Consider the following 20,023-nt stretch of genomic DNA (forward strand, 5'->3'; position numbering starts at 1 on the left):
TCTCTCTGACAAATAAGTAAAATCTTAAAAAAAAAAAAAAAAAAATTGGGGAAGGAGAGAGAGGAGTGGCTGAATTAATAGATTTGCACCGCAGCAAGTAAAACAGGAAATACATCCCGTAAAGACGAAAGCCTGTGGGCCTTGTGGGACTCTGCTCTGGATTTTGGCCCCTTGACCCAGGCTGCCCACGCTTCCAAGGAAGCCCACGCTCCAGCCGTGGCGCGGACACACGCTGAGCACAGGAGGTGGCCGTGGCCCGTTCACGCCTGGCAGACCCGGTGGACCCAGGCCAGCAGCCGTGACTCACTTTCCCTGCCCTGCAGATAAAGGCATCTGAACTATTTACTGCCTTTACAGAAGTGATGATCACAGAGAAAGTCGCATCTTCAGGCCCCTCAGGTCCTTGCAAAGGAAAATAAACTCTCCGAGCTAGTGTGGCGCGGCTATTTGAGGGAAAGCTGACTCCCAGAGAGACGGGCTGCGGGCTTCCTGGCAGGGACCACTTCCCAGGAACCTCCGAACCCTTGGCCTCGTGCTACCTGGTACGATGTGGGGCCGGTGGCTTTCCAAGTGTTTGTGACAGAAATAACTCCCCCAGTCACTCATCATGAGCCCGACTGGTGGAGGTTCTCCAGGGAGCCACGGCCACAGCCCGCCCCATCGGGCCGGCGCTGCGGGCGGTGCTGGGGGGAGGGGGCGCCCGCCGGCTGAGCCAACCCCCAAGCTTTGCATTTAAAAGAAGTGAAAGGAGACACACAAGCACACACCTCGGGACTCCTGAAAGGGTTATTCAGTGTGGGGCTGGCTGTAAAAATGCTATTGGCTGATCCTTGGCGCGGCCAAAGTACGACCCGAATGTCTTCTCTCTCCATTCAGCGCTTTTGTTATTTTGGCTGAAAGGAAGTCGCAGGCGCTCCCCTCTGGCAGGCCCAAGATGGAGCAGCAGAGCCCGGCCAGGAAGGAGGGGGTAAGTGGGCCTCCCGGGGATGGAAGGAGCGCGGAGCGGCCCGCTGCTGACGGCTGCTCGGCTCTGCTCCCGGGAGGGACGGGGCCCGTTGGACGGAGCCTTCGAGCTCGCTTTGACAGGGACTAGGAGACGATTCAGGGACACTTAGATTTTGGAGACTGGCCGGGGATCATTCTCCCCGAACAGCCTTGAAAAGTACCTGCCACCAAATTGAAGACTGGTCAAGGCTTTTGTTGTCCCCAGTGCCTTTCCCAGAAAAGCTGGAGGAGAAGGGCCTCTGCCCTCGCCACCCCACCCGCCCCGGCCCCACAAAACCCTTGCACGATGTGGGTGAGGTGCTTTACTTGATTTGTTCTGATGGGGGCTTCGGGACACTGGCATTGGGTTTTGGGGCAAGTCACGCGGCAAGGCCGGCGTGGAAAGGGGGAGGATGCCGAGAAGACTCAGAATGGACTCCAGCCTCATTCCCGTCTGCGAGCAGGGATGCCGGCCTTCGAGAGGAAAGGCTCCCTTGTTTTCAAGACAAGAGTTTTCTGGCCTCTCCCCTCCTGCCCCACTCCCCTCGCTCAGAGGATTTCGGCTGTCCTTCGAGAGTCTCTTGATTGAGGAGAATTTGGGAAGACAGCCTGCGAATCTGTCACGACGAATTCGCATTTTAGGCATTGCGGCGCATCCGCTTGTATTTGTGGAGACAGAGGCACCTGCCTGTGCCGGTGATGCCTGAGCCGGGCGCGGAGGGGAGACCATTCCACAGACAGGTCGAGAGCGCACTCTGCGGATTCAGAGCAGGTGTGGGAGGCGGGAGGTCCTGGTTCTGTTCCCGCTCCATCCTGTTGGAGCTGCGGGAACTTGGGCACGTTGTTTCACTGCTCTGTGCCTCAGCCTTCTCATCTGTAAAATGGGGATAATAACCAGACCGCCCCCTAGGGCTACTGGACCAATTACCGGGCCCATAGTGGGTCCCCCATAAATGTTACTACTTTTGCTCATCCTTTAGAGCGGGGCACGAGTGGCATTTGGGGTCCGATGACTCTTTGCTGTGGGGGGCTGGCCTGTGTATTGTAGGCCGTTTAGCAACCTCCCTAGTCTCTTCTCATTAGAGGCGTTCTCGTGCTGCGAGAATTAAGTTTTGAAGGTTACTGAGCCTTCCCACGTGGGTCTCGTTTGACTCTTGCAACAGCCAAGAAAGGTGGCGCGCGCAGACGTTAAGCGCTCTATCTCATAGAAAACGGGCTGTGAGTCGACAAGAACTTAGGGTCTTGGGGGCCGCCAGAGGCCCTCATCGGGTCTGTGCCCTCTTTTCAAAGAGGAATGCCCTGGCCAGCTCTGCCGCCAGATGAGGCCGCAGGAGAACAGAAAAGCCCCGCATGGTGGTCCCTGAAAGGAAGCCACACATCTGGAGAGGATAGGATTAAAATGGTCACATGCAGCAGGTACGGGCTGATTCTAGCTAGATGCCTGCCCCCTGGATTCTCCAAAGAAGGAAGCCCGCGCTCCAGGGGCGGGGGGAGGGGTGGCGGCGGGTGGTGGGGGGTGGAGGCCTCCCCTTCCCGGCTGCCTGAGGCCAGAGCTGCCCCTTTGGACAAAAGCCAGGACACGTGCTGGGCTTCCTGGGATGCATGAAAACGAAATGATTCCCGTGGTGGCTATGGGAATATCTGCAGGTTACTGAGGGAAGCCCAGGGGGCATTTTGGAGCCCAGGAAAAGTGGAGGGGCTTGGGAACCCTGCAGAGAGCTGGGGCTGCGTGGGGCTGATGGAGGGGGCCTGCTCTCTGTCCCCCCATTGGCTGTGTGACCATGGCCTCATTGGCCTTTGGGTTCCTCATATGTAAAGAGAAAAGACCAGAATCTGACCAATGTGCATCAAGGATTTTTCTTCCAAGAAAAAGGACTCTTTGCCTGAAGGGGGAAAAATGAGCCAAGTGTTTTTAGAAAATGAAGACATAATTTTTTGGGGTGGGGGCGATGCGCCTCCATCAACAGCACACCTAGTGTGATGGGATAAGTAACTTCCCTTCTGGTGTGATCGGTGTTGGTGGTGAGAGCAGGGCTGTGTGTAGAACTCACTGTAAGCCAAGTGTTTTTCGTGTATGAACTCATTCATTCTTCACCTCAGTCCTGTGAGGGAGGGGGGGCCGTCCCCATTTTACCGGTGAAGGAGCCAAGACACAGAAGTTCTCTAACTGGCCCAAGGCCACACAGCCAGCAGCAGGAGCGTTGGATCCGGTCCCTGGCCCTTGGGCTGCCCCCCACCCCCCACCACCGAGCTCGAAACCACCAGAGCCACAAGGCAAGACACCTCTCCTGTCCCCCAGCCGCACCTAGGCCTCCCTTTCTGTTTGTGAACTTTGGGATCGAAAGTGTGAGAAAGTGACTTGAAGAGTTAATCATTCAGGGGCGCCTGGGTGGCTCAGTGGGTTAAAGCCTCTGCCTTCGGCTCAGGTCATGATCCCAGGGTCCTGGGATCGAACCCCACATCGGGCTCTCTGCTCGGCAGGGAGCCTGCTTCCTCCTCCCTCTCTCTCCGCCTGCCTCTCTGCCTGCTTGTGATCTCTGTCTGTCAAATAAAAATAAATAAATAAATAAATAAATAAACAAAATCTTTAAAAAAAGAAAAAAGAGTTAATCATTCATAAGAACTAACTTTTCTGGAGATGTTTGAGTTCTCCTGGGAGATTCCGGACAGCGGGAATGGATGTAGGAAGCAGATTCCCAAAGGGAGCTGTTTTGGGGCAAAGCTCCCTTCCCAGCAGCCTTAAATCATATCCAGTTGGAAGCCGGGCCCTGAAGGTGGCTTTTTAATGAAGTCTGAAAATGTGTTCAGTGTTATGAAACAGGAAGCCCGTTTACTGTGGGCATGAGGAACGTGCAGTTGCTCCTGAAAGCATAGCTGGGTCATGGCTCCCCTTGGCCACTGAGGAGACACCCCACCCCCTTTCACGTCTGAAGGCCACTTGTCACTTTTACAAGCTGCTGAGAGACCTGGGCCCCTTCCCTCTCATGCCCTACTCCAGCCCGTATATTAGATCTCTTTCCCTCCTGGAAAGCCTACCAAAGGAAAGAAAGGAAGGAAGGAATGAAGGAAGGAACGATGGAGAGAGGAAGGGAGGAAGAAGGAAAGAGGAAAGAAAGAAAGAGGAAAGAAGGAAGGAAGGAAGGAAGAAAGAGAGGAAAGAAAGAAAAGAAAAAAGAGGGAAAAGAAAAGAAATAGGAAAAGAAAAGAAACTGTGGTTTGCTTTTTACATGCCTTTTAAATATAGTACCTTTCCTGAGAACGTAACTCACAGACCATGCGATTTACCCATGAAAAGTATACAATTTGGATAAAATACACAAATGTACAGTTGTGCAGCCATCAGCATGAGTAAGTTTAGACCATTCTCATCACCCCTAAAAGAACCCTGTGCCCCGTGGCAGTAACCCACATCTCTCCCCAGACCCTGGCAACCACCCAGCTACCGTCTGTGTCTCCCTAGATTTGCCTGTTTTGGACCTTTCGCAAAGACGAAGGCAGACAGCAGGGGCTCCTCTGTGACTGGCTGCTTTCACTTAGCATGTTTTCAAGGTCCAGCCACCGTGTGTCGTGCGTGTCAGTCCGTTGTCTTTCCTTCCGGTCAGGTCGTCTTCCATTGTCTGGCCGCACAGACAGTTCATCAGCTGATCCGTATTTGGATGGTTTCCAGCTCGGGGCTGATAGGAATAATGATGCCACGAACATTTGTGTTCAAGTGTTTGCATGCACGTGTCTTTCTTTCTCTTGGGGGGACACCTGTGTGTGGGACTGCTAGGTCGTACGGTTACCCTGTTTAACTTTGTGATGGTCCTCAGAGCGAGTGCTTCTGCCCCTGGCTCAGCCATGCCCCTCACCCAAGCCCCTGTTACTTCTGGCTCCTCTTTTAAACCACTTCTGTGGGTTTTTTTCCCTCTGTAGAGCTCACTACAGTGATAGTCAATTATTAAATTATTAGGTTGGGTTGTTTTTTTTTTTAATGTTCTCCTTCCCCATTGGACCATGATGAGGAGGGTGGCCCATCTGCTCACCAGACTGTAGCGTGGTGTCTGGAATAGAGTCAGGTCTCAGCCACTATTTGTTTAATGAATGAAGGCATTTGGACAGCGTGGTCAGCAAGAACCTACCCAGAATGTCTTTACGGTTTCGACGGAGGGTAACCCCTGACTCCTAGGGGTCCAGAGAACGTGCCTGTAGCTTGAATTCAGGGAGGAAGACAAAGCACGGACGTTAAGTTGTATGCTCTGTGCTTGGAGAGTCTGCGGCTGGAGTTCTTCCTCGTATGTTCCCTGGGATCTCCTAAAAGCAGTCCGGTCACCGGCCGGCCGTGGTGCCTGGCAGTGTCCTGCCTTCTGGGGCACCAGCCGGCTCCCCAGAGGAGCTCTGCTAAAGTCTTCAAACCAGAAGACCCACCAGAGTAGAGAGCGGTCAGGAGGGGCCCTTGGCAGTTTGAGTGAAGCCTATTGTGTTTCTAGTTAATCATTTACCTGGAAGAGAATTAGAAGAGGAAAACTGTACATCAGTTTCCTTCCTGCCTGCCTGCCTTCCTCCTTCCTCCTTACCCCCTTCCACAAAATCAGGCAAGGGGAGGGGCTTTGTTTTGTTTTCCCCTGTATCCCCAGCACTTAGAACAATGCCGGCTCACGAGGGTGCCACCATATGTTGGAGGGAAGGAGGGAGGGAGTGTCTGCCCAGAGCATTTCCCGGGGGAGCCAGGGCGCCCTGTCTTGCATCTGGGGTGAGGGGTGTGTGTGCACACGTGTTCCTTCCTGTGCCCTCCCCACCTTTAGCAAGCACAGGGTAGCATGGCAGCAGCCCGGGAACCGACTTTCTCTCCTGGGCACCGTCACTGCCCCCCCACTTTGGTCACCTCCTCCCCGTACTGGCCCCAGGAGATGGTGGGGGCTGAGGAGAGGCTGGAAACCAGAGCCCATGCTTCTTACCCTCTTTGCCAGAAACTTCCTGCTGAATGAACCGTTTGTTAATTCCTTTGGTGGAGGGAGGAGAGGGCGAGGTTTCATTTGTGGGGCCTCCTGGCAGGTCTTGCCCCTGCTGCTTGGCTATTAACCGGCTCGTGCTCTCCGGGGCCCCGGGGACAGGGCAGGGATGGTTGTGGTGTCTCTGCCGCCAGCCTGGCCCCTCAGCTCTCTGCAGAGGCGCTGCTTGGAGGGAGACCCGGGGACCTTGGCAGCCATGAGGGAGCACATGTCCGCGGGACGGGGCCTCTGTGGGAGCACGGGGAGGAAGATGCTCCAGGGGCGGCTTCTGAGAGCCACGTCCAGGCCCCGGTCAGTGGATTCATCTCCACAGCTGGACACTTCTGTGATTCAACCTTGCAATAGCTCTGAGGGAGTGTGATTGACCCTCCTTTTAAAGAGGAGGAAACTGAAGAGTCTAGCAATTAAGCTAGAAAGTAGCAGCGGGCAGATGCAAGATGAAATCTGTAGATTCTGAGCCTCTGGGTGGCTCAGTCGGTTGAGCCTCTGGGTGGCTCAGTCGGTTGAGCGTCTGCTCAGGTCATGATCCCAGGGTCTTGGGATCGAGTCTCATGTCAGGCTCCCAGCTCAGCGGGGAACCTGCTTCTCCCTCTCCCTCTGCTGTTCCCCCTCTCTTGTTCTCTCTTTCTCTCTCTCTCTGTCAAATAAATATCTTAAGAAAAAAACAAAAAAGAAATCTGTATATTCTAGAGGAAAACTTTTTCCACTTTTATTTTTCTCCAATTTTTCGTGACCTTACTAACGACTTCCCCCTCGTCGTTAAGTAAGTGTTCAGTTTCCTCAGTGTCAAAGGGGAACATGATCACAGAACACTGAGTCCCCAGAAACCTGTATTTAAATATTTTCTCCTCGTGCCTGTTAAAGCAAAAGTCCAGAGGCTCAAGGAAGTTAATCCGTGGCCCTAAAGAAACAGAATTGTTCACATTTTCTCCTCTTCGATTGTCAGGGGAGGACTTGGGCGCTGCTGGCTGCTGTCAGCAAACACGGGCACGCGGTGGAGTGGTGGGGAAGCATTTCAGACAAAGGTAGAGTGTTGGAGCAGGTGAACCTTCGGTGTCTTTCTGACCCAGGGGTACTCAGGGGCAGTCGCTTTCCCCAACCAGGCCGACATTTAGCGATGGCTGGAGACACCTGGGGACGGGTGGCCCTACAGTGCATCTGGGACAGCCCCCCAGAGCAGAGAATCATCTAGCCCTTAAATGCTTCAGCTCAAGGAACTTTCTACAAGGTGGTAGAGGTAGGTTTTGAGACAGGGAGCAGCTGAAAGACAACAGATCTCCAGATTTGTCTCTTCTAGAAGAGACAAATGTGTCCTTCTAGAAGACTTTGGGGTAAAAGTTCCCTCGAACCCCAGCTGCTTCCTATGACCTAAGCCAGGATTTCTGCTCCCACAGAGGCTGACGCTCATACTTTCACTGGCGACGCTGATAGCCGCCTTTGGGTCATCCTTCCAGTATGGGTACAACGTGGCCGCCGTTAATTCCCCTGCCGAGGTAGGTCGCTGGGGGCAGTGAGAAGCAAACCCCCCACCCCTGCCAGTGGGTTGGGGGTTTGGAGCAGCTCGTGCCTGGAATTGGCCTCTGGGGTGGCGGTCCATGCATGCTGGGGTGCACGGTGGGCCCTCAGGTCACGGGGGAGGGAGATACCCACGAGACACAGCGCAGGCCGGAGGGAGTGACTTGTGGGCACATGGGGGTGAACCGGGTGCCTGGCCTTGGCTTCTCATGACAGTCAGGCCTGGCTGTTCACCCAGGGGCTGGCCTTGGGGGCGCAGAGGGGGGGTGCTCTGGTCTTCCCCAGCCTTGCACTCTCTAGAGGAGTCTGGAAGGTCAGAGTCATCCAAAGGCCTAGAAGACTGGGGTTAGCTACGTCCTGGGCAGGGTGCCTATCAGAGGCCTGGCATCTCCCCGTGTGGGTGCCCCTGCTAGCTTCTCTTCGTACCACTCTGTCCCTCCTCCCTGCCACTCACTAGTGTCGCTGTCTGTGTGCCCAGGTCGTCCACTGGGGGGCCTGACAGCTCACGGTGTGCTTTCTGCAAAACCGGGTCAAGTTATTTTGGTGCTGTCTTCCGCTTTGTTCTCCAGCTCATGAAAGAGTTTTATAACCAGACCTACTATGAGCGCAACAACAACTACATAAACGAGTTTTCCTTGACGTTGCTGTGGTCTGTTTCTGTGTCCATGTTCCCGTTTGGAGGCTTCCTCGGCTCCCTCATGGTCGGCCCCTTGGTGAATAAATTTGGCAGGTAAGGCCAGGTGAATTTCCAGCTCCTGAAATTCCCAGACCCCAACCATTCAAAACCTAAGCCTAAAGCCGAAATCGGTTTTTTTTGTTGGTAAAACTAGGTAATAACCGGTGTGATGATTTCTGTTTTCTAATAGGGTCTTAAGAAGACCCGATGTTGACCAAGTGTCTGGGGACGGAGGCAGGGTCTAGAAGTGGGTGTGGTGGGTCTTGGGCTCTGGGGGCAGGTCCAGAAAGACCAGAATGTACTTCCCAGCCCCGGACTCGCTCCCTCTCTCTGTTCTCCTGCCTTGCAGGTATGTTCCTTACCAAAATCAAAACAAGTTCTCTCTCCTGTGTGTGTGTGTGTGTGTGTGTGTGTGTGTGTGTGTGTGTGTGTGCTTTGAAAGGATTCAAACCCCAGGTAACAGGACCATGATGTCAGTCCCAATGTAGGTCACAGCACAGTGTTCTCGAACTCTGCTTCCCAAACAAACACAAACTCACTGCTCTGTCCTTTTACCTTGGGATCAAGTAATACGCAAAACTGAGCCCAAATTAAATTCCCATAAAACTCTGAAATGGCTGCGATGACTGTCAAACCTTCCAGGGCGAAACCACATGGTCCCGGGGCAACTCTCACTTGGGGTGTTGTGAACGTCAAGGGCAGAGCTCCTATCTTTGCCCCTAATTCTAGTAGCATTAGAGGTTGTATATTTGATTCCAAAAAAGGTCCTTAAGACATCACACTCCCTCGTGTAAATTCCATGGGCATGAGAAAGCGGCCTTGTTACTCGTGGTATATAAGAGCTCCTCCCTGCAGCCCCTTCCCTTGGCGAACGAGCACACAGGCTAGGTGAGGTCAAATCATCTTCTTGGCCACATATCTTGTTAGCTTGAGAGTCAAGGCCAGAACCCAGCGCCCTTTCCAGTACTTTTCAAAAAGAGTCCCGGATTAGAAACATCCAACCTCTGCTTTGGGATCTAAGATTCTGAGGTCTTCCTGGGAGGTTGGTGTTGGACCTGGCAGTTCCCCCTGCCGGCCAGAGCAGCAATCTGAGAGCAGGTCACAGATCTGCAGGCCAGGTCTCCTGGAGTAAAGGACTTGGGTCCACGTTGATCCGTTTGGTCCAGATGAAGCAGACAGTTGCTTGCCCAGCTGTCTGCTTGAGAACGTGATAAAAATGCTGTTCACTTGCTTGTGGTTTCCTTGTATAACCGTAGCAACTAACAATTTATTGACGGGTTCCTGTGTGCCAGGCTCTAGCCTTTGCTTGCATTTTTAGAGTTTTCAGGGTTTTTTTTTTTTTAAGGGTTTTTAGTTCCTCCAGTCCATACAACAGCCCCATCCCCTTTTTCAAAATGGGAAAACAAAAGAGAGAGATGCTGTCCCTTAGCCGAGATTATACAGCTGGGAGGAAATTCCATCTCTGGGCCTGTCCAGGCAACACTGTTGTATCAGGGGAGTATCTTCCTGATCTGTTGCTTTATTGCTTAATCACACACATAGTATCTTTTTCATACAAGATGTTTACATGTTCAAGTGGTCAGACTTAAACACTCATTTATGGTTTTTGCCTTTTGTGTCTGAAGACAGCCTTCCCTACCTGCCTGGAGTCACAAAGATAGTCTTCTGTCATTTAAAAAATAACGTTACAGTTTTGTTTTTCCCAGACAGGTGTGGCATTTTAACCCTGAAAGATGTTTCTGTATGCTGTTGAATTCAGTCTGCTAATATTTCATGTATGATTTTCCATCTTTGTGATACCCGTGAGGTTGGCCCTATACATTTCTTCTAATGTCCTTACCTGATCTGGTTTCAAGATTCTACTAACATCCTGCGATTTGATGATTTCAAAAACCCTTAAGTGTATCGTAGTGTTCGGTTCTTTCCCTCTGCTCCCCGTGTCCGATGCACTCTGCACTGGGGTCATCTCCATCGGCTCCCACGGAGACTGTGCCTCGGCCAGGCTGTGCCCTTGACCCCTCTCTGCCTTCGATCACAGACAGAAGCAGCAGCAAAGCCCACTGCTGTAACTGGCCAGACGCTTGGTGAACATCTGTTAAACGAATGAATGAATCCTCTGCCCAGACTAACTGACATTTCGTCCTCTCCAGGAAAGGGACTTTGCTCTTCAACAACATCTTCTCGATTGTACCCGCGATCTTAATGGGGTGCAGCGAGGTTGCCCGGTCATTCGAGATGATCATTGTGTCCAGACTTTTGGTGGGAATATGTGCAGGTAAATAATGCTGGGCTGCGCTACTGCTCTTGGGGAAGAGGGGCAGGTGCTGGGATCTGGACCATTCTGGGGCCACTGGAGCACGCAGGCGCAACAGAAACTGCTTGTTCCTCCGCCCTGAACTAGACCCCGGAGCCTACACTGAGTCTCAGATGTTCATTCAGGGACAAGCGTCCCTGTTCCACTTCCTGCAGAGAGAGCCCTTGCGTGAAGGAGAGACATACAGGATCCTGTGCAGAGGTGGGCTTCCATCTGGCCCTTTGTCTGTGTTTTCTCAACAGTGGGCGGCCAGTGAGTGGGCGGTGACCCCTGATTAGTGAGCAGCACTTTTTTTTCTAGATAGACTAGACAGTGTCGTGTGTCATAAAGATAAGGATTGTCTTCTGGAACTTTTGCTTCGCTTATTGGTAACGTAGGAAAATCAGGCTACAGTGTCAAATGTGTTTCTGTATTTTTTTTCTGTGGGTCATGGCTCAAAAAGCATAACAATCTAATGGACAAATCCCTCCTAACAAGAGCAGGAAGGTGAAGTTTGCAAAGGGCTCTTCAGAGGTCCTTTTGCACTTCCTCCTCCCTGGCCCACCTGCTGCACAGAGTAAGGACTGGCTGGGGTCTCTTGCCTTGCAAACCCTCCAAAGCCATCCTTGAAGTCTGCGCTCCCCCATCATTGCTTCCGACCAGAGAGATGGGGCTAAAGCCGTGCTTGTGACCTTCCCCTGACTTGGCGTTCTTCTGTAGACTGTAAGCCCGGGCCTGGGGCTTGGAGGCAAGCAGACGCCCACTCTCGGAGCCGCGCACTTTCTGGGTGGGCCCCCAGGGTGAGCACCCCTAAGATGCCGCATCCTGGGCCCTTGCCAGCAACTCCACACCCGGCTCTGGCAGTGCCAACGTGTCTCATTTTCTCCTTCCAATCATGGGGCTAGGGGCGGACGGATATCTGGGCCGCATGTCAGCAAGCCCCTCAGTGGGTACTGGGGACGGGGGATGCGCAAGGAACCTGGTGTCAGGGAAAACGGTGAGGAATTGAGGGGCCGGAGAGAAGAAGAGGAAAATAAGATCCTTGAAGAGAGGAGAGGTCCTGTGGTGGAGAGAGTGATGGGCCCTGGGACAAGCTTCCCTCTGCTTCCACCTCCGAGCCCCGAGGGCGCCTGGCCTGACTCCCCCGCAGCAGGGCTGGGCTAGCGATTCTGGGAGGAACCGGCTGTGGGCAGGCACAGGCAAGCGTTTTTCTGGGGACCGTCCAACCCTTTAGGGTTAGTTCCCTTGGGGAGCTATTAGGCTCCAATAGATAACGAATCACAAAACGCCCACCCTTTACTCTTAAATAAGCAGGACTTTCAAGTCCGCGGGTCTCAGAAGTTTTGGCCTCAGGCCCTTCTTACCCTCTTAAAATCACTGAGGCTCCAAAGAGCTTTTTGCTCATGTGGGTTGTATTGGTCAATATTTACAACTTAGAAGTTGCAACCAAGGGGCGCCTGGGTGACTCAGCCGGTGAAGCGTCTGCCTTCGGCTCATGATCCCAGCGTCCTGGGATCGAGCCCCATGTCCTTGCTCAGAGGGGAGTTTGCTTCTCCCTCTCCCTCTGCTTCTCCCTGCCCTGCTCATGCTCGCTCTCTCTCTCAAATAAATAAATAAAAATCTAAAAAGAAAGAAAGAAAAGATTGTAACCAAGATATGTTCATTTAATTCATTTAAATGGTGACCAGAAGCCCGTTATAAGAGCTATATATCCTAAAACCAAACACTTCACGAGAAGTGTATTTCTTTGCGTTTTTGCAAATCTCTTTAACGTCTGGCTTCTCCAACCTGCTTCTGCATTCCAGGGGCTATGGTACCACGTCCCACGTAGCCTCTGGAACGCTGCACTGTGTGCTCACGGGAGAAGGAGAACAAACCGGGCACTATCTCGGCATTCTTAGAAAATGCTTTTGATCTCACAGGCCCCCTGAGAAGGTGTCAGGAGTTTCCTAGGTCCTCAGATCCCATCTGGCTCTCACATCCTAACCCATTCACGGTTCGTTCTTTCACAGAGCTCCCGAGATAGTCAGGAGGCTGAGCGAGCCAGCAGCCAGCTGCTCAGACATCCTAAAAAGGAAGGGAATGACTGCTCTGCCAAAGAGGGTATGGGGACAAAGGGGATGCAGGGACAGACAGCGGGACCTGAGATTCCCTGGCTCACCGTCAGTCAGCTCATGTGGCAAGAACGCCAAGTGCTTTCACCAAAGGGATTTCAAACGTAAAAGCCACCTTTTCCGACTCGGTCCCAACAGGCCTGCTGGGATTGCCCATTGGGGTCACTTTTAAATCAGAACAGGAATTGCTTTCCACCAGCACAAAGGGGACCCCGTCCTTTCACAAACCTCCTGATGTTTGCCTCTTGGTCTTTCGTCCCTGTCATGGGAAGTACTTGTTGCTGAGATGTGGGGATCCCCCCCCGCCGCCGGGCCCTGACTGGTGACCACGGAGTCCGCCCCTCGAGGGCCCCTGCTTCCTCCCAGTCCTCTGGGCACTAGGCCTGCGGGGTCTCCCCATATACATACCCCACCAGACTTCTCAAGGCTGCTGCAGAGACGGCCTCTCTTTGCTCTGACAGCTGGGAAGGGCCAGTGTGAGTAGCAGCGAGCCTCTGCTAAACACCGAGCAGATATCCTTGGGCAGAGTTGCCAGGCTTGAACCCTTGGCTCTCAGATGCTCCCTCCTGTCCGGATGTCCTCCAATACCCACACACCGCCAGCAGCTCCAACCTCCACGCACCGCCATACTGTTCCCTCCGCCTCCCCACGGCCGGAGCCCCCTCAGAAACGCGTGTCTTTGAGCCCCAGCCTGACTCTGACAGGGTGTTCAATACTGGAACTCGTGACCACCCCCCAACCTCTGTCCAAGATTTTCAGCCTCTTGTTGGGCTTCTGGGAGAATTAGATGGGATGATCTATGTGCAAATACTTCCAAGCCTATAAAATCTAAGTCCCACCTGTTCTTCCTTGTTCCAGTAAGACGAGAAAATTGAACAATGGGCGTTCGGAAGTGGCAATTGTCCCCCGATATACATTCGCGATTTTGATGCTTGCAGATAGATGGAGTTGGTGGGCAGGGGTCCTGGGCCCCATCAGAACAGCTTCCCCCAAGGAGCCAGGGGGAGAAGGTGCCAGACCACACCTGGGCTTTTCTTCCCTGGCACCAAGCCAGCTAAGGGCAGCCCCAGGGGTCAGGCCACCTGTGTCCCCTGGCCCCGGCGACGAGTCGAGAAGCAAGGCTGCCTGTCGACAAACTTCCTGGGCTCAGATGATCCTTTCTTCCCTTACAGTTTAAAGGGCGAGGAATTAAAAGAGGGGTTTGCTTACTCTCGCCGTTTGGAGACGGAAGTTTCCGCCCAGCTGCTGCGATGGCTGGATAAGAATAGAGTGTGTTTGGAGACACAGCTTGTCCCTGGCGGACTTAATGTTTCCTGATGGTGCTTTTGCTTCAATCCCCTGCCAGGTCTGTCTTCCAGTGTTGTCCCCATGTACCTGGGGGAGCTGGCCCCCAAAAACCTGAGGGGAGCCCTCGGGGTGGTCCCTCAGGTCTTCATCACCGTCGGCATCCTCGTGGCTCAGATCTTTGGTCTCCGGAGCCTCCTGGCCAACAAAGAAGGTAAGGTCCGGCTGCCCCAGACGCCAGGCCTCCCTCTGCTGCGACTGGATGCTTCTGCGAGCTCCTCTCTCCTCTCGGGTCGGCTGGCCGGGCTCACCACGCTGCCTGGCCCCATGGTGCTGGCGCAGTGTTTGCACAGAACGGGCCCTCAGTACATTGGCGGGGACCGTGTAGCTGACATTTCCCAGTCCCTCAGAGGACATGGATGAGGGGCTTTGGAAGGAGCGAGAAGGGAGAGCCATTGCCTGACTCTCTCCCAGCTTCCTCGCTGGCTGTCCACACAGGGGCCCAGGGCTTGGCGGTGGCGGCCACCACGGCTCCAGGCTGTGTGCTTGAGGTTTCCTGCCGCCGACTCTCCAGCCTCCCAGCAACGCTGCTTGGGGGGGCACTGTGATCGTCCCATTCCACAGGCCAGGAAAGGGGGGGGTCAGGTGGTGAGCCGCAGGGCCGGCCCCCACCCGAGATCCTGACTGTGGAGCCAGTGACTGTACCTGCTATGTCCCTCCTGGAGAGCCCACGCCCAGCACATAGTAGGTGCACAGTCACTGGTAACTCACTGCTTCTGCATGATAACCCCTTCAGGTCTCAGGGTTCGATCCTCAGAAAGGGAGATCGCCCTTAACAGTCACACCAGCCAGAACATAAAATGTGCTTATTGTGGGCCAGGCCCCAGGTCTTCATATTACTTCCATTCAATCCTCCAAACAACCCTCTAAAGCAGATCCTGGTTTTATACCCATTTTACAGACGCGGAACCTGAGGCACAGAGAGGTTGGGTAATACGTCCAGGGTCTCCTTAGGATGTGTGTCCAGGTGGCTTGGGCCGAGGTCCATGTTTAATGGCCACCATCCCCCTTTCAGTCACCCTCGTAAGGAGCAGGGACCAGGGGTTAAGGGGTGAGTTCCTGTCTCCCAGCGATGGCACGTAAATGATTGGCAGGACGCAGGCAGTCTGCAGAGCCCCAGTGTCCCTGGGGACATGCTTGCTGGTGTGCGGCAGGGAGTGGCCAGTTCTGCCCCGGGAGGGGAGCCTCAGAGCGGGCGGAGGGCCTGGGGCCGGGGTGGGGGAGGAGCCGGACCAGCAGGTCCAGACACGGCCGGGAGGGCAGAAACGCAGGAGTTCTTTGTGCATTCGGGGAACTATAAGCTCCATGCAGACTGCATTTGTCCATCCTTTCTTGAGACTATTTCACTGGTGGTTCCCTTGCTCTGGACGGAGTGCGTGGAGGGCAGTGGAGGGCAGGTAGGTAACAGGTGCTTGAGAACAAGGCAGGCAGCCCGGAAGAGAGGAGCGGTGCAGGGGACGGGCGGGCAAGGCACAGAGGACGAGAAGGAGTTAGCAGGGCGTCTGGATTTGGCAGTTTGGCGTCTCCAAGAGAGTTTCCGTGGAGCGGGTGGGATGGGGACCGGAGCCGGACGGCAGTGGCCCAGATCAGAGATCGGTCTACACCTGCTGTTGGCTGTGCTGGGCGATGGAGCCGGGAGCAAGGGAAGGCTGCGTTTGCAGGCGTGCAGTGGGGTTGTCCTGGCACCTGCGTCACGATGTGGCTGGTGGGGAAATGATTAACACCCAAAGAGCCACTCGAGCAGGGCCTGGCACGCGGACGTCCACGTCATCACGGAGTGTGAGCCCTCGGGGAACGGGGCGAGAGGCAGGGTGTTAGCAGCTCCTAGAAGGAGCCCGAACTACTCATTCACTCACCGGAACATATTTATCTTGAGAAATAACACAGAGAAGGAAGAGCGCATAAAACACAAACATACGTACGTTTGCTCTACCCGAAATCAAACACCCGTGTTTGGTCTGGACACAGGTCCAAACTGGAGCTATGCTGGTCAGCCCTCTGCACGCCCTTGACCCCGGCCTGCCCCCACCCCCACTCATCAGCCCATTTGACATTCATCAGCCCATCCTTGCCTCTCCCCGTAGCTGTTTACCATGTTTTGCAAAGACCGAGTCAGTCTTCTGCTTCTGGCCGTCATCCGCATGGTGTGGGGTCCAGCGTCAGTTTCTGCCACCGGCTCCTGTCGCGGTTTGCTTCCTTTCCCCTGCGGTATAGAATTCTGTTTTGCGACTACACCGTGCTTCATGTATCTGTCTAGCATCGCGGACATTGGCCTTGTTTGTGGTTCTCATTTCTGGGGTCACTGCAGCTCGGACCGGTCCAGTTCAGGTGTCCCAGGGGGCCCAGCAGAGTCTTGGGCACGGGAGGGGGTCCTTTGTCATCAGCTCTGGGTCAGACCCTTAAGGAAACTAGTCTGGGACAGAGCGGCCAGCTGGGGTCCAGGGCAGGGGCGTGGGGGTGGGGGCAGAAGGCAGGTGACTTGGCCGGGGCGGGCGCTCACGTGGGCACTGGCTTCCCTGCAGGCTGGCCCATCCTGCTCGGGCTGACTGGGATCCCAGCGGCCCTGCAGCTTCTCCTCTTGCCCTTCTTCCCCGAGAGCCCCCGGTACCTGCTGATTCAAAAGAAGGATGAGGCGGCTGCCAAAAACGGTATGGCTTTACCGTGGTGGGGGGGGGCAGGGGCTTTACCGTGGGGGAGGGACAGGGGATGGAGGCCGCAGCGTCCCAGCTCCGGGAAGTTGGGACCCTCCCGAGCCCACCCCCCTGCTCCCCTCCCTCAGCGCTGAAGAAGCTGCGGGGCTGGGACGACGTGGGCTCGGAGATGGAGGAGATCCGGCAGGAGGACGAGGCGGAGAAGGCGGCAGGCTTCATCTCTGTGCTCAAGCTGTTCAGCATGAGGTCCTTGCGGTGGCAGGTCATCTCCATCATCATCCTCATGGGCGGCCAGCAGCTGTCGGGGGTGAACGCGGTACGGGGACTGTGGGGCCGGGGCGGGCAGCCGGTGTCATCGCGGGGCTCGCCGGATCACGGGCGTTGCCCCGAGGTCCCCACCAGCCTCTGGGGGTCCCTTCCAGATCTACTACTATGCAGACCAGATCTACCTGAGCGCAGGGGTGAACCATCATGACGTCCAGTATGTGACTGTGGGCACCGGGGCCGTCAACGTGCTGATGACCGCCTGTGCCGTGAGTCCCCGACAGCCACCGGCGATGGAGACATCTGAAGAGTTGGGGGGAGGGGGTCCTAGCTGAGGAAAGAGCTTGATCTGAGGTGCCTGAGGTCCTCGTCTCCCGCCTCTGGACTTCTGTCAGATGCCAGCCTGTGCACGCCACCCCCAGGATGGAGACCCTGCCTCCTGACTCTGGAAGCTTCCACCGTAGGGAGTGCCTCCTTCCCAGTGTCTGACATTTGGGGCTCTTCCTGTGCCAGGGGCAGATGACACCGCTGGCCTGGGTGGTGTGGCGGCTGCTGGGGGACATAGCCCGCCCGCTTCTCCTCACAAATGCCCCTTCAGAAGGGGGAGTGTGGGGGCTTCCTGTGAAGGCAGCTGTAGGCAGAGGTATGCCCCCCTTCTCTGGCGGACCTCCTGGACCTCCCGGCTTGCCCTGTGCCCCCTCCCTTGCAGGTGTTCATAGTGGAGCTCCTGGGGCGAAGGGTCCTTCTCCTCCTGGGCTTCTCTGTCTGCTTCACCTCCTGCTGCGTGCTGACGGCCGCTCTGGCCCTGCAGGTGAGGAGGGGGCTTCTGTCCACCCCCTGCACCCTCACCTGCATCCCAGGGAAGAAGAGCGGAATGACCTTTGAGCAGCTGCACGGAGTCAGGTGCCTGGGGACCATCAGCCCCCCATCACCCTCGCCACAAAGCAGCCTAGTACCCACGAATGGCTGGTTGTCCGGGGGCATCCAAGCGGGGCTGCCTGTTGGAGGAGCCAGGAGCCTTCCTGTCCCAGCCCCCGGAGAGCCCCTGGCCCTCTGGGGACCAAGGTTCCCGACGTTCCCCATCTCCAGCTGTCCCTGCTTTGCCGGCCGTGATCCCCTTCTCTTCTCCCCACAGGACACAATATCCTGGATGCCTTACATCAGCATCGCCTGCGTCATCTCCTACGTGGTCGGACACGCCCTCGGGCCCAGTACGCACCCCAGCGCTGGCTCTATGCTGTCCTGGTCCCCTTTCTTGCACCATCAGCCCTAGAAACCTCTGTTCCCTGGAGAGACTCCTTGGAGGGCGGGATGCAGCCCCAGAACAGCTTCTCTCCCTGCCCTCCTATCACAAAGGGGTCTGGACAGAGCATAAGTAGAGTGAGAGCAGAAAGCAGCCTTGACTGTGTGGGTTGAAACAGGGGCTGTGTGGTTGGCCTAGAGAAGCTTACGGGTGGTCACAGGCCCCTTTTTGGGACATCACGCAGTGTCACCCGTGGTGCCCAATTCCTCCTGTTGACCCTCTCCTTCTGCTTTGCCGCCAGCTCAGGAGTTCCCAAGACACGCTGCCCCTTAGGTCCCGATGCCTCAGGCCACCTGACATGGCAGGGGCTCCGGGGCCGTTTGTGGGCCTGCTCTGCTTGCTTCTGGAGAGGACAGCTCTTCTTTCTCTCCTGCTCTGTCCCCCCAGGTCCCATCCCCGCGCTGCTGATCACCGAGATCTTCCTGCAGTCCTCCCGGCCGTCCGCCTTCATGGTGGGGGGCAGCGTCCACTGGCTCTCCAACTTCACCGTGGGCTTGATCTTCCCATTCATCCAAGTGAGTGTGCCCTGGGGGCCCCAGATGTGCAAATCCTCGGCAGTAAGGGGAGAACCTTCTCGAGAAAGTGAACCCCGATCCCCTTCCCACAGGTGGGCCTCGGACCTTACAGCTTCATCATTTTTGCTGTGATATGCCTTCTCACCACCATCTACATCTTCCTGGTTGTCCCTGAGACCAAGGGCAAGACATTCATGGAGATCAACCAGATTTTCACCAAGATGAATAAGGTGTCAGAGGTGCACCCGGAGAAGGAGGAACTGAAGGACTTCCCGATCTCTGCTTCGGGGCTGTAACTCAGAAGAGGAGCTGATAAGCGGGTCTGAGTGGAGTGTCCCTCCTGGGCTTTCTTCCTGACCACCAGGTGTCTGTGAACATCTGAGGACCAGCCGGGTGTGGAACGCAGGCCCCACTGGGACCGTCCAAAGGGCTGCTTGTCTCTCTCCACATTGACCCACCACCAACCCCAGCTCACAGTGAGCAGGCGCCCTCACCGAGTTGGGTTCGCCATTGGGTGGCCCCTGATCACACCAGCTCTTACGACCAAAGTCATTACTGGGGTGGCAGGACGGAAGGAACCCCATCTGCCAGAGAAACGAACTCTTCTGTAGTCCCACGGGTCTGCTTGGGACCGGAGGCAGTCTTCCTCTTGCCGTATCCATCTCCAGAAACACCAGCCCTGGAAAGAGTGATGTCCCATGTAATGACGTCTAAGAAGCTGGGACAGGTTCCCGTGGGGACTTTACCGGAGTTGGAGATTGTTAATCGTGAATTATATTGCTGGAGGACAATAGCATTGCCTCTGTGTGCTCAATAAAACACGTATGATCACTTCTCACCAACACCTGCTTCTTCCCTGTGGGGAGTCTGTGCCGAAGCATCAGCCGCTCCAGGGTACGGGTCTGTCCCAGGATCGCGCTGCCTGGAACAGGGCCTGGAGTGGAGGGGGCCCGGAGACAGTATTTGCTGGAAGAAGGGGAGCAGCGAGAGCTGAGGCGGTCAGAGAGTTGTGATCTTTTAAAATTTCAGATCCAGGCTACTCTGCTTGTCTTCAGGTACATAGTGAACACCGAGGGGCCCTGAAAGTGAGACTGGGAAGGGGGCCCAGGAGAAGGAGGGTTGCCTCCCCTCCCCGACTCCCGAATGTACAGCAGAGCTGGAGGCTTTTCTTAGAGGGGTGTGCGTGCGTGTGTGTGTGTGTGTGTGTGTGTGTGTGTGTGAGACAGGATGTGAGCTGCTCCCGGCTGTGAGGGAGGCAGAGCCAGGGGCCGGGTCGGACAGAGGTGGGGTTTAGGAGCAGCCTTAGTCAGGGTAGAATGGGGATCCCACTGGTGATGAACTAAATAACTCAAAAGAGTAGCAAGGGCCCAGAA

General features: G+C 55.3%; 1 protein-coding gene across 1 annotated transcript; it reads left to right on the forward strand.

Annotated features, from left to right (window-relative positions):
* The first annotated feature begins 747 nt into the window (after positions 1 to 747).
* LOC111154747 (solute carrier family 2, facilitated glucose transporter member 5) lies at positions 748 to 19,492 on the forward strand. The gene is made up of 12 exons (XM_022514633.1): positions 748 to 967; positions 7,370 to 7,468; positions 8,060 to 8,220; positions 10,317 to 10,441; positions 13,919 to 14,071; positions 16,440 to 16,565; positions 16,697 to 16,884; positions 16,991 to 17,101; positions 17,542 to 17,643; positions 17,968 to 18,043; positions 18,523 to 18,650; positions 18,743 to 19,492. Exons 1-12 carry the CDS (start codon positions 935 to 937, stop codon positions 18,944 to 18,946), a joined length of 1,506 nt encoding a protein of 501 aa, XP_022370341.1. The 5' UTR covers positions 748 to 934; the 3' UTR covers positions 18,947 to 19,492.
* The last annotated feature ends 531 nt before the right edge of the window (positions 19,493 to 20,023 follow it).

Source organism: Enhydra lutris, unplaced genomic scaffold, assembly GCF_002288905.1.
Source record: "Enhydra lutris kenyoni isolate GAN:26980312 unplaced genomic scaffold, ASM228890v2 scaffoldscaffold38, whole genome shotgun sequence".
In the NCBI taxonomy this organism is placed as follows: Eukaryota; Metazoa; Chordata; class Mammalia; order Carnivora; family Mustelidae; genus Enhydra; species Enhydra lutris.